The sequence below is a fragment of the Oryza glaberrima genome, chromosome 11, assembly GCF_000147395.1.
Source record: "Oryza glaberrima chromosome 11, OglaRS2, whole genome shotgun sequence".
Lineage (NCBI taxonomy): Eukaryota > Viridiplantae > Streptophyta > Magnoliopsida > Poales > Poaceae > Oryza > Oryza glaberrima.
In genome coordinates, this window is record NC_068336.1 from 19,018,586 (window position 1) to 19,034,977 (window position 16,392).

Genomic DNA, 16,392 nt, shown 5'->3' on the forward strand with positions numbered 1-16,392 from the left:
AACCCAATAATCCATGCCTCCAATAATCCAGACAAACAAACAACTCACAGCTTATTCTATGTCAGCTTATTATAATCCAGCTTATAGTAATCTGGCTTAATAATCTAGATTATAATAATCATAAGCTGAAACAAACAGAGCCTAACTCACATCTATCGTTTTCCGCGCACACGCTTTTTAAATTACTAAACAGTGTTTTTTCAAAAAAATGTCTATAGAAAATTACTTTAGAAAATCATATTAATTTATTTTAAAGTTGTTTATAGCTAATACTTAATTAATCGTGCATCAATCCATAGCTCTGTTTTGCGTGTGGAAGCTCTGTTTTGCGTGTGGAGATTGATTAGTTCCCAACCCTCCTCCAAAAGAACACAGCCAAGTAGGCCCTAGAATACTGACTTAAAGGTTGAAAAAAAAGGTATTTTCTTCTTTGCATTGGCATTATCCTATTCTTGAACGGGTGGATCGAAATGTTCTGGTAATGTTGTAGTGCCAGAATATATAGATGTTTCTGTATCGAGTGAAACCCCCATAGTCCATACTATCCATGAAAGTAAATGCAAAGCACAACATAACCAGATCTGTACAAACGAAGGGCAATGACAAGATGCCTAATGAATTAGTAAAGAACAAATAGTTTGATTTCTGCATCCTAAGATGGTGTCCTAGAAATCCATAATAGGCACTCCTTCCTAAGAGGAGAATCCGCAAATATTGCTTTGACAAAATTTTGTACCTGCACAAAGTAAGCAGATTTGTTAAATTTAGCCTAATTATATTTTCAGTTTTAGAAAACTGAAGTATCAAAATAAAACAAACATGATAGTAAACAGATTTCTAGGACTATCAAAGAAAACACGTGACTCCAAAGGTAGCCCAAAAATCTACTCGCTCACCTCAGACGATGTGAAACCACAATTAGTTAACTCCCCACTTTCCCAAGCGGCCGTGATGGATTTCAACGACATATCAAGCAGCTCTGAGTAATATTGTAAATCACTTTAGTATTTTCTTGAGGAGAATTAAAAAAACATTAAACATATACTATGAAAATCATAGCAAGGTGAAATATACCCGCTAGCTTCCGGAACTTCTTCAAAGGTCGTATAATCTCATCCAACTCGATCCAAGTTTGATGGTCCAAGAACTCATTCTCAACCAGGGACAGAAATAGTGATGAGAGGTTTTCAAGAGCCAAATGGATAAGACCTTGCAGCTGTACGCATATCACATATAATAAATATCAAGAATGATGAGCTCAAACCTTCCAAGGATAATATGTCTCACCTGTAATGTCTCCTCTGCTGCCATGTCATCTATTAGGAGCATATCTTTTGTAATTCTAGAAAAGACAGATCCAAGGATGTAACACATACTTCTCTTGTAAATTGATCTTGGCAGTATCGATTCCCACATAATGTGTATTTTTTCTAAAATGAACACAACCTGAATGGAAGTCAATATATACCATAATAATGCATCAACGTGCAGAAGTATGACCTATATTTTGTAACTCAAATTTGAAGAAAAATCAAGACATTTAGTTGACAGATTGAATTGGTTGTGATTGATGATTTTGCACTAGATAAAGAAGATAATTGTGATTCCATTGCAGGACATGGATAAGATGTTAAGAACAATTTCTATTCTACTGTTGACCACTCCAAAAGTACAGTAATCGGTCTAGGTTATTCACTACTATTTCTACAAGGTCCAAGTAACTGACATCTTTGCAATGAAACATACCTGCTCAATACTGAATTTTGCTGATTCATAATGCTGAGGTTGGTGTGTATTCTGAAAACCATCAGCGCCATCTATAGCCTGAATGTAATTTAACAAATTAGGAGCTCCAAATGTGTCCTCAAACCATTTTTGATGTTTAGTATTTTCCCCAGACTTCAGATTTCAACACTTGCCTACTTCCAAAAACAAATAGATAACAAAATACCTCTATTAAGTTTGCAGTAACAAGCTGGATTTGCCTTGTAAGTACACCATCTGCCATCTGAGAGAAGGTTGGGGCTAAATCCACAAAAACAACTAGTTTCTGTAGGTCACCAGGAAAATCTGCACGGTACTGGAGAAAAGCATCAAGAAAGGTCAGTAAAAACGTAACACAATTTAAAAGAAAAGAAGGAATCTTTAAGTTCAGCAGGAAAATAATACAGTGAGGTTGCACTTGCCCAAGGGAAAAACAGAGGTCCATAAATGTTATGATAGGCAGAATTATACAGTTACCAATCTATGATGTAAAAACACTTAATCCCATGATTATAGAATGCTAGTTCAAACCAACAACAGGAGAAGGTAGGCTGGACAGCATGCAGATAGTGATTTAGCAAAGAAAAAAAAATCAATCTGCTTTCCACTGAAACTGACAATTAAAGAACGTTGTAAGAGCGAAGAGAGGTCATAAAACATAAGAATAAAGGATGGAGACAATACATAGTCCATATGGCAAGTCTATATTCCAGTATGAAGGACTGCAGAAAGTATACTCACGAAAATCAACACATCAGGATCAATCACTATAACAAGCAGCAAAGAGTAGGATCCACAAACCTCAAATGCAAGACCAAGAATTTCTTGGGACAAATGGTAGAAGTCGTTGTGAATAATGGCAGCTACTTGATTGATACAATCGAGTTGCTTCTCTAGCTGCAGAAGACCCAAAAAAAAAGAAGAGGTGAGTGCCAAAGTTCAATTAGTTTGTATCATGGCTCAGTAATAGCACCTGTAACTCTTGGTGGCTTGGGAAATATGGAATCATAGAAATGACTGTGTGTTTAACGGCGTCGGTCCTAATGTAATGACTGTCATTATGGTGGCTAATGAGTGTGGCCTTTGGTGTATGGGAGCTTCTTTGCTTAGGGAGTTCCTCAGTAGGTCGCTATCCCCACTTGGGTGAGGTCATTGTTTTGTGGTTTCATGTAAACTTAAGTCTGTATGTCTGTAGGGTGAGGGATTGCTTCTGCTTCCCTCCCCGTGTTCTCTTGCACTCTTATGAAATGATACGCAACTCTCTTGTGTATTCAAGAAAAAAAAATAGCGCCTGTAACATAGAATTAGTGTAATGTCTGGGATGCACCAAATAGCCACACATACCACCACCAGGAGCTGCGGCATGACAGATAAGTCAGCCAGCTCCTTATATTTTGCTTAGGTTTATCTTCAGTCCATTTGTTTCATTCTCAACTTAAGAGTTTGTTAGACAGACTTGCGATGTGAGGACCAACACGGCAACACTATTATCTCATGTACCTTTTCTACTCTCCCACCCCCCCTGCTGTCGGTTAGGACTTAGGGTTCCCTGTCTAGGGCCTTGCCAACTGAAGAATAGAGTATGGTATGATCTACTAAAGGGAGGTTTCCCCATAACACAAAGCAGCAAGCCAGCAATTAAATTGTTTGAACAGTTTTACTGTGTTGCCCTAAAAAACAGTTTTACTGTGCGTTATTAAACCATAGGGATGCACCAAATAGGAGGCACATTAGCTACATGAAACACTTGCTTAAACTAAGCATGCCATGACCATGTGACTACAAAGGGTGTTTTACTGTAGCTAAAACTAAGAATTATTTCCTCTACATTTACATCTATTAGGGTGCAGGTTTAGTTAAAGTAGAATACACACTGAGGGAAATCATCAAGCCATGCATATTAAATTGAATCTTATTCTACTAAGTTTTCCTTTCTCCAAAAGCTAATAGTGATATAAAAGCATATAGATCCTTGCTAATAAACATTCTTATATCAGCAACATGCAAAAACAAAAAGAGCAAAACAAACAATCACATGTACACCTGAAGGCAGCACCATACTTGCAAACAAGAATAAATAATAGTCATTAATTAACACTCCAAATATAATGGACATCAATTGATATTTCTCTGTGGATTATCCTAAATGGTACAGCTAAAAGCCAATCCATATGATTGAACAGCAGATGTTATCATCTCTGGAGCTTTGGTTGATTTGCATATGTACAAACCTGAACTGGCACAATAGCCTTGTACAAGAGTAAGGCGTCCCTAGCAGCATAGCATAACTCCTTTGCAACTCTTGCGGATGACAAACAAGCATCCTGCACTGGTTATTCAACAGCAAAAATGGATGTATATCAAATCCAGACTTTTTTGTTTACAATAGCCAACAGCATTTGCACAGAAATGTGATAAGGAATAACAAACCATGTCAAATTAGTACAAGTACTCTAGATAATATATATAAACAGCAGAAAGAATGTGGGTCCAGGTATACCTTCAGGGCTCCATGAACAAGTTTCATTAATTGAAGTGCTGATTTAGATATAAAACACTTTTCTGGCAGGAAAAGTAAATCAACAATGGAATCTTCTCGATCATGTGATGCCTGAAATAACAGGCCCCTTTAATATGTTTTGTACGATGAATTTCACACTATACTGCTCAGTAGTTCGCACAAGAAAACAGGGAATCGACCAAAGCAACTCACAAGAGGATTGTCGTAATCATAATGTACAAGAAGATGTCTTGCTTTTACCAAGATCTCATTTCTCTTCCTTACAGCGAAATGGACTTCAACATCATCAACAAATTGGGTCAACTTGCCATCCCTTTTTTCATGTGAAATGAACATCATATTCCTAAGAGTATTCTCAAATTCAGTTGTACTTCTCACAACATCTTGGAACTCAATTAGCTTGGATGCCTCATGAGGAACAGCCTGACACAATTGAATGATTACTCCAATTAATCAACTCTTGAGCATAATTTTATCAAATGAATAAGGTAAATGCATACCTTGGAGATAAAATGTTTGATAACCAGGTCAGATATTCTTGACCAAGTTAACTTTGAAAAAGACTGCATCCATGTGATATTTTCTCCACAAATGGTCTCACATACAAACTTGATTATATCTATTATTCTTGAGTAAAGAGCTGAACCATCTTTGTAGCCCTTGAATAATAGTAACCAATTAGATGACTTTCCAAGACAATAAGAAATGAATACAACAATCAACTTTCCTTAGTACTCAATGCATTTCCAAGATATCATAATCATCACTCAAGGGTTCGTGATTTCATATATGAAATTGTCTAATTTTCCATACTCAATAAAGCAGCCAGCATCCAGAAAAAGATTTGAATCTTTTTCTTTAGAAGTAACTGCATCTTTAATTTTTTTGAATATGCAACATATATGTTGAGTTAATGCCTTGAAAATAACAGGCACATGATTGACAATGACCAATTAGCTCTGGTGAATCAAGAAACACTACGAACCACTTACCTGTAGTTCCTCTGTTGGGGTTACACACAAGATTGATATAGGGTATTGAGGACCACTTTTCTCAAGTGCTTCCACAGAAACTGCCACAGATATGTTGCTGATAGCTGGAACTAGGACATGCTTGATCATCAAGTCTGCTAGCTTTGTCATTCCATAGTCTACAGCATCAATTATCTGTACATAAAGGAACAACAGAAAATGAGAAAGTGACTTGCTTTTCAAAGCTCATTGCAGCATACAGGTCATCAATACAGGTAGTGGAGACATGGAGCTTCCTACTATATCACATATGGCTTAGCCTAGTTATTCTGCAACATCTGGAGATCAAATGATTCATGGGGCTAGCCTTATGGGGACCCAAGAGAAGTAAGAAAGGTTGATTCCACAAACCACAGAATCACCTGCTACGTTTGGAGGGTATGAAAAGAATAAAACAATAGTATCGGTACAGAAGATCTAACAAATATGATTGGTGCAATATGCTCCTTTTCAAAGGTGCGAGGAGACAATTTCAGCACTCTGAAATTATCCACCTCTCCCGCTGGCAAACTTTAATGCTATTATTGTTCAGTACTTAACAAATTGTAAAGCTTAAGGACAATATTACCATTTGATGTTCCAAATTTCCATCAAAAACTAAATACCGTAGCACAAAAATATGCACTTATGTATTTCTTATTCTAAGGCAATCGCTGAACACCAAGATAATTCCTATGATCTCCTGGCAACATTTATCTGCTAGATATGTTTTATGGTCCAAATTTGGAGCTCTCACACCAAACTGATTTTCTCAGTATAAACCTCACCTCCAAGGCCTGCAGAGCCACGCAAAGCTCCACACCAGGTGTTCCACCGGACTTGCCTACAGGCGCAGTCCTCACCATCACCTTCCCTCCCTCCGGCGCAAACTCCACGCATTCCTCCAAGTTCTTCGCAAGCATCACTTGCAACTACATTATCACCAAAAAATCATTATCACTGACAGTTAGCACAACTGCACAAACACAAATCGTAACAAAACCCGAAACCCTCCGGAGTAGAACCCCCATCACCTCGTCGACTAGCTGCTCCCAGTCGTTCCGGAGAAGCCCGAACACGACGGGTTCGTCCTGACTAGATCCAGATCCCTCGGGATCCACCAGGAGAGGCTTGAGCTCGGCAGCGGCGGCGGCGGCGGCGAGGGGGTCGGGTGAGGTGCGAGCGGCACGAAGTCGAGCGGCGAGGTCGGCTACCGAGGAGGCGGCGGCGAGGTGCTCCTGCCGCTCGCGGAGCTCGCGGCGGGCGGCGAGGAGGCGGTCGGAGAGCTCCCTGAGGTCGGAGAGGCCCGGGGACGAGGAGAGCGGGGCGAGCGCCGACGCGAGGGAGGACTCGAGGGAGGAGGACGAGGCCGAGGAGTCGGCGGCGCGGAGGAGCGCGGCGGCGAGCGGGGCGCGGTGGGAGGAGGCGAAGGAGAGCGCGGAGGCGTGGAGGCGGTCGGAGCGGATGCGGAGGCGGTCGATGAGGAGGCGGAGGTCCGGGGCCGAGAGCGGGGTGGAGGGGTCGGCGTCGGCGGTGGTGGAGAGGAGGAGCTCGCGCACGTCGTCGGCCATCGCCGCCGGCGACGAGGCGGTGGGGGGGGGGGGGGTGGGGGCGGCGCTCCGGGATCCGGACGGGGAGGAGTTAAGCCGTTGGGGACTTGTTTGATAATAGCAACAAAGGTAGGGGCTAGGGGCTTAAGAAAAAAATTACTCCATGAGTAAGGGCATCTTCCATAGTTGCAGGGCAGTACTCCCTCCGTCCCACAAATGAGGTCGTTCTGCTCCCAAGCAAATGTCCCATATTTGTTGACGCTGTACTTTTCCAACAGCATACAGTTGCAAACTCCTAGAAAAGCATCCATAAAGAAAGTGAAAAGTTTTGAATTGATTGGACTGGTTGCATTAGTTTAGGGTTTGTTTACTTTGATGCCATTTTCAACCTTACTAAGTTTTGGTAAAGTTACCAAAAAAGTGGCTACATTTAGTTTGCTGCTAAATTTTGGTAATTATATAAGAAATCCTGCCTAAGGTTTTTTTTAGCATCAAAGTGAACATGTCCTTAATCCATGAAGTAGCATATATGGCAGTGTACTAGTACTACTCAAGCCATGAAATAGCAGATGTGGCAGTGTACTAGTACTACTCAAGCATCCACATGATTAGCTCTAATCCCATAAATTAGGGGTAAAATTGCCATTTTCACTCACAACTAATTTGGCTCAGCAATCCTAGAACGTCCAGCATTCTGGGACGGAGGGAGTAGCAGTTGTTTACAGTACCCACAAATTCGTTTATGTAGAATGAAAAGTAAGATGAGGCTTGCTTTGAAAAAAATCGTAAGTTTTCTGGGGAATTCTATGATTCGGTATTAGTTCTTCACCACCTCCACACTACCTGCTATTTTGTTATACCGCGGATATCCTAATAATGCAAAAGAAAGTCTCTATTTAAGGCAATGGAACGTTTTCTAGACTCTTTCTAATTTTTACATGTCATTTAAAATGTCACCGAAAAATATCAAACAAATTGAGTTACCTAAGTCCACAAAGAAGATAAGTTTTTCCAGTCATATATTTAATTTGAGCTACCTAATATAATGCCAAATAATATAAACCAACATTTCAAGAACAATCTGCTGAAATTCTAAAACCCCATAAAGCAGGCAACAATCTGTAGAGTTTAGGCTTAGTTAGTCAACGCATGAAGTTTTATAATGATTACATATAAGAAAACAACTAGTTCCAAACCTCCTTTCTCATTCCTCATCTTTTTCCTCACCATCACTTCAACCACCTGCTTGCCTTTCTTTTATTGATATTATTCACCCTACTGGAAGGACCTATGCCAAATTGGATTGTTAGTGAGAAGTCTATGTGCTTTTTAGACTCAACCCTCAATATGAATGACGGGATGCTGAAATTTGTTTGTCAACACTAATGTGGTGTTGCCTAATCAAGACACAAGCATGGTGAAAGATGCTGCTGCAACTCGGTACCGAAGGGAAGACGACGATGACAAAGGAAGCGGAGAAGACTATGCTCCAAATCAAGATATTCCTAGAAACCAAAAAGAGCGGGACCATAATCCAAGTTAAGATGCATCAACGCCAAGGCATTGTTCTTTGTTCAACAAGGAGTTGCTGAGAGTTTGTTCTCACGTATTACTGACGCCAAGAAATGAATTAAGGGGAAGTTGGTTGGAATTAATTCAACTCTTGAAACCCTTGGCTAGACTACTCTTTAGCTCATGTTTTCAAGTGTTCCCGAAACATAAGTCAAACTAGTTCACTGCAACACTTAAAGTTCTTAGACAAGTCTAGCCACATTTAGTAGCTAGTAACTTTACTAGCAGGTAGTAGTACTACTAGTTGAGCTCATTAAACTTCTGTGTATGTCGTTTTATAGCCTATAAATAGGCAACCATGCATGTGTGAATGACCGATGATATATTGTCCAACACTTTGAGTGAAAAAAAACAAGCTAGCTAAATACACTATCCTGACTCCTCCGCTTCTAGCATGAGCTATTCCAGTGCCTCTGTTCCTTGCGCTTGATAAATATTTTTGAACCAATAGGCTCCTCCGATGTCGACGTTGGTGAGGATGGATGCCATTGGTGTCTTCCTCTCATCACCAAGGTAGCATATTTTGGTAGTCTCTGATCTTGCCGAGCGTGGCAAGCCATGGTAGTAGGAGAGACAGCTCTCTCATTGGCGGCACACACAAACGCGAGAGTGAAGGACAACATCGAGCAGGTCGTTGAGAAGGCCGAGCCATGAGTTGCAATGACCGAGGAGGAGGCGGTGGCGGCAACGATAGGGCCTCGCTCGTTTTCTCGTTGACGACGCAGCGATCTCGATAGAAAACAAGATCTTCATGGGCAAGAATGGAAAATGAATCTATTTATAGCTTCTAATTGAGGGATCACATCAGGTGCAACTGAATTTTGGCAATTTAACCTTTTTTATGAAACTTATTATACAACCCTAGAAAAAATTTAATCGAACCTAGACAAAGCCTCAGCTCCAATGACTTGGCGATGAGCTTTCTGGGACCGACCTCTATAATAATAAAATACATGGGCTATGATTCACTAAATGTCAAGCATCATGGTGGCTTGGTGTCTACTTGCCTTCCCCGACGCACGTGTTCAACTCCTCTATGCCCCTCTTTTTTTCATTCACTTTTTTATCAAAAAGCAACCCGCTCGTTTGGATTCTTAATGCTTATTATAGTAGCCACTATTAAAGAAAACTATTTTACTGAGTCTGCTCTTTTGTTTTATTGGTTCTATTATTATTATTATTATTATTATTTTAAGAAAGAGGTGAGGGGGTCAATGCTAGGTCCCATGGTACTGAGAAGTTGGGCCTTAGCACCAACGTTGGCGTAGTTTTTGTTAAGGTTCATTTGTATAATAAATTTTGTAAAAGGGTTAAAGTGTCAAAATTTTCATGTGCATGGTAGCAACGCAAGCTTCTAAAATGCAATACACATACTACACTAGACTAGATAAAGTACTAGATGACATCAAATGATTATATTTCCAAAAACACTCAGATGATTCAAGTATGCAAACTACAAAAATTAGCAAACAGTGAAACCTCAAATCGTGGCTTCAACAGTTCGATATAACATTATAACCTCATCACATGTATGAAAGACATTTGCAACATTGCTAAATGAAAAACAAATTAGCCATATCATGTACAGCATAGACGGTTTGAAGCATCAGAGTTGTTATTATTGGTCGTGAAGATGATACATATGGATTAAAAGAAAAATAATGAAAGAACACTATACAGCTCTACTAACCTGTAATTCTGATACATACAACAAATGCATCCAGATTGCCTCTTGTTCTGTTTATCTTAATTTAGACCCCCCACCCCCACCCTATGCGAGGGGTGTAATCAGTTTAATTTATTTTTCTTTTTATACACTCGAATTAAAGAGCAAAACTTTATCCTATTTTCCTTTCTCTTGTATGTGCACTTATAACTTGGTAATAAGCATGCTTTGGATGGGGTCCTGCTGTGATGTAAAAATTCAGTTCTCGCTGTATTCAAATATTGCACCAGTATGATTGAAACCACATGACACATGGACGGCCCTTGCATTCTTGCCGAATTCCACCATCATAGGTTCAAAGTAATCAACATCGTTTCCGTGTCCCTGAAAAGCAGTCGATGGTTAGCACAATCAGCTGAAATAGCAATTTCAGCATAAATGAAAGGGAAAAGGTCCATATACCACCTAAACTTTGGATGAAGTAAAGCAGGGATGGACATATTTAAATTTTCAAATGAAGGTAGACCAATCATTTTTACTGTACTAATCGATTGGACGAAAAATGTGAAATCAAGTAAGTGCACAGGATTAGCATGACAAACAATCTTGTAGTTGCAGACTTGCAGTGGTAGCAAGTAACTTACTAACTGTCCACCAGAAGAATGGCCCTCTTCGAAAAAAGTACCGTTAGCACCTCCCCAGCCCCACGTGTAAATATCTCCACCTGAGTGTTTCCAGATGCTTCAAATATCAGTAACAAGTAGCAACTAAATAAAATATGAGAAACTAGACTATTATCTAATATACAATAATACAAACAGGGCAGTGGCAAAAGTGTTAAATATTAAGTCATGATGATGGAAACTTGTTATCAAGATATAACTATTTGCTTCAAACAACGCTGTGCTACTAAGTTATACTCCCTCCGTTTCATATTATAAGACGTTCTAGCATTGCCCACATTCATATAGATGTTAATGAATCTAAACACATATATATGTATAGATTCATTAACATATATATGAATATGGACAATACTAGAAAGTCTTATAATATGAAACAGAGGAAGTAGAATCCAACATACTAGCTAAGTAGCTAAAAGACAGTACAATTATGGTACCTGAAATTACAGCGGTGTGCTTCCAACCACATGATACCTACATAGGATATATGGTGAGTGTCCACCAGAAATTGTAATTAGAATTGTCCATGATAGATGCAATATATAAAAAAGGTTCGAACAGATGACTAGATGAACTAACCTTAGATACAGGAAACTTAAATAAAGAACTCTTCAGAACCTCCGGAGAGCGAACCATGTCTGTACCACTGGTAAGGAATTTAATGTAAGCAAACATCCTCAATTTTGATAAACATTGGTACAACTGTAACAACAAAAGTTGAAGTAGCAAATTTCTTGACAAAGTGGAAAACAAATACCCAAAACCAAGGCAGCCATTTTCATTTGAACCCCAAGAGTACAAATCTCCACTATCTGCAGGACATCACAACATATATTTTTAGAAACCTACAACAATAGAAACAAAGCTGTAATTGATAAATTCTATTGTGAAAACTTATCATGAAAATTCACCCCCCCCCCCCCCCCCCCAGTAATGGTACGCAAAACAATAGCAGGCATAAACCAATTAAATTGACTGATCTGAACCTTTTTGTAGTATGGTCCAGGACAACTGAGGGATAAGGCAGACTAATAATTGGAAGCATAACAAAGGGGTTTCTGGTCTGAGCCAGGTATATACAGAGCCACATTTCAACCAGCGATCCAAATCACTGAGAAGGATCTACCTATATAAATTCCAATATATTGTATCCCCTAACCTGCCATTTTAATTTGGAGAACAATCCTTATTCTACCAGGAAAGTAAATGTTTATGGGCAAGATTTTGATCTAAGTACATTATGGAAATACTTAATGCCATGGTGCCTTCTACCAAGTTACTGTAAACAAAAGTAATCAGTGCACCTTTGTATACCAAGTTACTGTAAACAAAAAGAAATCAGTGCATCTTTGTACTCACAAATGCATAGAACAAGAAAACGATACCTGTCACAACACAAGTATGATAACCTCCACAAGCAACCTCTTCAGAAAATGGTACCTCCTCAACAACAGTTGGTCTAAGTTCATCACCTGATCTTCCAAATCCCTGTAATGTTGATGTTAAATACAAAGGAATGAAGGGAATTCGAAAAAATAGATTTCAACAAGGGCAATGAAAATCAATGCCATGCGCTGTACCACCTTCTCAGTCTTCTGCCCGAATATGAACAATGTACCTTTTTCTGCAAGTTGTTGTGTAAGAGAAGTGTAAGATGGGGAAATTGTGATGTGTACAATTTGAAGATTGATTCTCCATAGTCTTACCATCGATACAAGCTGAGTGCAGCATTCCCGCAGCTATCCTTTTAATCTGGCCAATGTACAAATACATAATATGAGAACGGAAACACTATTATCCGGAGCCAACATTGAATCTAAAAGTACCTTGACACCATCAAGATTCTTGATCAACCTTGGAGTATATTCACTGCACAATTAATGGTACAATCATCAATTTTTTCATCCTTGGAGTATGTTCACTCACAATTAATGTATTGCACTATGCAAACACATTTAGAACCACCAAACTATTTTTACAGTGAAGATTCTGATAGAATGTCATGTGAGGCCAAAAATATGCCAGGCACTCACTCCAGCACATGTCAATAGCTTAGAGACGAACATTAGTGAAGTAATTTCCATCTAATCAGTATATAAGTCTCTGATTAATTTTGTTTCTTAGTATTCAAAATATTTGCTAGAGATAGGATTAGATTACATTGCGAGGGGTTAAGCGAAGAGGTTAATATCTATTATTTCCTTATCCCCTTCTCTCTTCCTCCATCCTGTGCATCTCCTACTTCTAGCACATTCTCTCCTGCCATGGCAACTTTCAAGAATTAGATCCTCACCCACCTATTATTGCATCACCCACCACAACCCCATTAGATCCAATTTATCCAAACCAACACATGCCTGTGACAAACTTGTATATATAACCCGCAAATGATGACATATGAATTTGTTGCCAGCTTGGAGTAGAGAATTTTGCATCTCTCGTGGTTAAGATTTTTTTTCTTTTATGTTTGTATCTTTGGGTTACCACGGAATGTAGAGTACTGGTGTATACCAAACTCATGCATAACAAAAGTTATGAGCCAGTTAAAATTTTCAGAGATAGTTAGGCTCATACCTTGTAGTTATAGAGAATCCCAGTATGCTAGTTTTATGTCCATGTCCAAGCCTGCCAGCACCAGCAGCTCCCCAGCTCAAGACTTCACCCTCCTCTTCAGAGGAAAATTTCAGAATCTTAAAAACAGTGATATTCAAAAAAGGTTGCTGTAATACAACTACTTGTTGCACTCACCTGTAGTAGCAATTGAATGCTCCGACCCCAAAGCAACCATTTTCACTCTAGCGTCAGCCAAGCAGTCCACCTTTCTTGGGGTAGAAACTACTTTTCCTGCCCCTAAACCAAGTAATAAGAAAAAATACTTTACTACGTACTGATTAAAAGTACACAATTGATCAGGTGATAGACTTAGACTACCATATTGCCAAAGTAAATCTTAGTAAGATTGTCCATTCATAGTTGGATACTGATGCAAAGACATACGAGGCAAATAGAGCTTAAGTGGTCATGTATATCTGCATGCGTATGAAATTATCGTATAGCTCCTAGCTTAAAACATAAACACGTTCAAAAAATTTCTGGGAAAAAGTGATTTTATGAAATGACAGTACAACCATGTGTTGCCTTAAGGAAGTAAAGTAAGGATATCACGTTCTTACTTTTGCCAAGACCAAGCTGGCCACTTGAATTTCTGCCCCAAGCGAAGAGCTTGCCATCCGCTGTTGGGAACAACCAAACACAAAATCTTAGTGTAAATTGGTTTCGACAATTACACCCATGCACAGGGTGTGCAGCATAAAATAATTTTTTTTCCAATAAGAAGCATAAAATAAATTTGCAAATATAAATAAAAAGTATCATTGATAAGCCTGTTTATATCACTAAATAGAAAATTATGAAGTGGAATTTTGTATTATTGTGCACTGCAAGTAGCATATAATGAATAATCTTAAATTTGTATACAATCTACAAAGAACAAACGAGCAGTAAGATATTTCAGCTAAGGTATGGATTGCACAGCTTAGGTCTGGGTAGAGTGCATAATTACAGATAAGATTAATTTTTATTTGAAAATGGAGCCTATTCAATATGTAACATACTTCCTTAAATTTAACCATCCAATACAATAGTAGGAACCATAACTACAATCTTCTAAGGAGAGTATTGCAGCAACACGCACAATTTCTGTAGATTTCTATGTGATGGTTGATGCCATTAAGGATGTCAGTGGGCTAATCAATTGTTACACATTGACCCAGCCTAGTTCAACTGAAAGTAGATCTTTTCACTAGCAATGAAGAAAGGTGCATTGTTAGTTGAACCAGTGGGTCATAAAAGGGCACCCATATGTCAACTCACTCCAATCCCTATTCCCTAGATAAACCTAGATAACATGCACATAATCCATGAGATCTAGTAGTAAAGTAACACTAAGCATCGTGAAGCCAGAAATGATTTGTTTGGTTCTATTCTCAGATATTTATGGTCATTTCATTACAAAATGGCAATGCTTGAAGCGACCTTTATGCAGAGAAGTGTGAATGCTGCTGTGCTACAATTTACAGTAACATAACGGGCCTTTAAGTGTGATATTATCAGTATATACATTCCCTTCTCCTGGTCAAACAAAATCATGTCTTGCACTTTTTGCTCACCAGTTACTGCACAAGAATGATGGTTGCCAGCTGAAACTTCCACAACTTTCTCATCAAAGCCAGAAACTTCAATAGGCTCCTGCATGCAAAAGAAAAGAACTATTTTATCATGCACATAACTGACATTGGGAACAATGGCTACATAGATGAAAATAATCAGATCTGTAGATTCCATAGCTAATCAGGGAAATGATCTAAGTTGAAATCAACCAGGAGAAAGACTGAAAGACAATCCAAAACAATCTCTTTATTTTTGACAGGTCAAACCAAAACAATCTGGAGACTACAAAAATTTTATATCAATAAATGTTGTAAAATTGACAATTGGAAAATGTGTGTCTGCTTTATTTCTTAAGCTCGGGGTATCAAGATCTGATTAAAAAAAAAGTGATACTGCTCATACAGTAAGAGTGGTTTTTGCAACATGTAACAGGAGTCAGAATTGCTTTGGTCAATCCCCATTGCAACTCTGATATGTCCAGCCAACTTTCGCTTACTGTGTAAAAGTAGGCTGGCTCACAATGTAGATGAAAATTTCACATGGAGGCATGATGTACAAGAAGCTCAGTACCAGGGAATGAGTCACGGAGGAGCCTATCCCGAGCTGCCCGAAGTCGTTGAGACCCGCGGCGAACACGCGCCCGCTCTCTGAGCAAAACCAGCAGGCCAAAAATCACATACTCCCACATTAATCTCGATTCAACACGATCTCTCTCTCGCTCGAGTAATTACACAAGCAGGCGATTTCAATTCAGGAGTACCGGTGAGGAAGAGGGTGTGGGCGCCGCCGCAGGCGAGGGAGGCGGGCGGGTCGTCGTCGTCGTCGCCGGGGCGGCCGGTGAGGAAGAAGGGGCACGCCGTGGGGCTCCACCGCGACTCCAGCGCCCCCATCCCCAGCCGCCCGTAGTCCCCGTTCCCCCACAGCGCCGCCACCCTCCGCCGCCCCGCCGCTGGCTCACCCGACGAGAGCATCCTCGCCGCGCGCCACTGCGACCGCCACGGCCACGGCCACCGCCTCGCCCGCCACATCGGCGGTGGTTGCTGCTCTCGCCTCTCGCGCTCTCGCGCTCTCGGCTTGCGGCGTCGGGTGAGTCCACGTCGGTGACGAGAGGCTGCTCCTGCTCGCGTTCGCGCGGCGGAGGCGGAGCCCAAGGTAGGTGGACTGGTGATGGATGGTCTTGGTGGGCCGTGGAGTGAGAGAGAAGAAACTGGGCTGGTCCGTTACGGGCTGGGCTGGCTGTTGCTCGGTCGGCCTATCAAATTGGAAAAAGTATACTTTGACTCCCTTAACTATGGCACGAGTATGATTCATGACCTCCAACCACAAAACCGGGTATATCGACTCCTCCAACTAGCAAAACCGGTGCAAAATATATCCCAGGTGGTTTTATAAGCGGTTTTAGCTTACGTTGCGCTTACGTGGCAGTGTTGACCCAGTCTTCGCCCTACGTGTCGTT

At 40.2% G+C, this 16,392-nt stretch overlaps 2 protein-coding genes across 2 annotated transcripts; both read right to left on the reverse strand.

The window, feature by feature from the left end:
* Window positions 1-479: 479 nt before the first annotated feature.
* On the reverse strand, window positions 480-6,887 carry LOC127755192 (centromere/kinetochore protein zw10 homolog). The gene is made up of 14 exons (XM_052280850.1): window positions 6,330-6,887; window positions 6,084-6,227; window positions 5,278-5,451; window positions 4,786-4,944; window positions 4,478-4,708; window positions 4,265-4,375; window positions 3,996-4,088; window positions 2,566-2,661; window positions 1,952-2,080; window positions 1,747-1,824; window positions 1,288-1,446; window positions 1,075-1,216; window positions 897-979; window positions 480-736 (listed from the first exon to the last, which is right to left on the reverse strand). The coding sequence occupies exons 1-14, from the start codon at window positions 6,864-6,866 to the stop codon at window positions 653-655; spliced, it is 2,220 nt and encodes a 739-aa protein (XP_052136810.1). The 5' UTR covers window positions 6,867-6,887; the 3' UTR covers window positions 480-652.
* A 3,127-nt stretch (window positions 6,888-10,014) lies between these two features.
* On the reverse strand, window positions 10,015-16,054 carry LOC127753840 (ultraviolet-B receptor UVR8). Its single transcript, XM_052279289.1, has 15 exons — window positions 15,697-16,054; window positions 15,507-15,583; window positions 14,936-15,014; window positions 13,940-13,999; window positions 13,515-13,616; window positions 13,341-13,434; window positions 12,593-12,635; window positions 12,473-12,518; window positions 12,350-12,390; window positions 12,152-12,254; window positions 11,524-11,578; window positions 11,346-11,412; window positions 11,204-11,240; window positions 10,728-10,807; window positions 10,015-10,467 (listed from the first exon to the last, which is right to left on the reverse strand). The coding sequence occupies exons 1-15, from the start codon at window positions 15,962-15,964 to the stop codon at window positions 10,342-10,344; spliced, it is 1,278 nt and encodes a 425-aa protein (XP_052135249.1). The 5' UTR covers window positions 15,965-16,054; the 3' UTR covers window positions 10,015-10,341.
* Window positions 16,055-16,392: the final 338 nt, after the last annotated feature.

Excerpts from the sequence above, each read along its gene's own strand:
- LOC127755192 (XM_052280850.1), bottom strand. The coding sequence starts at position 6,866 with ATGGCCGACGACGTGCGCGAGCTCCTCCTCTCCACCACCGCCGACGCC. Across the intron at positions 5,452-6,083 it reads TGGCTCTGCAGGCCTTGGAG|ATAATTGATGCTGTAGACTA; the intron begins GTGAGGTTTATA and ends CTTTATGTACAG. Across the intron at positions 4,709-4,785 it reads TCAAACATTTTATCTCCAAG|GCTGTTCCTCATGAGGCATC; the intron begins GTATGCATTTAC and ends CAATTGTGTCAG.
- LOC127753840 (XM_052279289.1), bottom strand. The coding sequence starts at position 15,964 with ATGTGGCGGGCGAGGCGGTGGCCGTGGCCGTGGCGGTCGCAGTGGCGC. Across the intron at positions 14,000-14,935 it reads TCATTCTTGTGCAGTAACTG|CGGATGGCAAGCTCTTCGCT; the intron begins GTGAGCAAAAAG and ends TGTTCCCAACAG. Across the intron at positions 12,636-13,340 it reads GGATTCTCTATAACTACAAG|TGAATATACTCCAAGGTTGA; the intron begins GTATGAGCCTAA and ends TTAATTGTGCAG.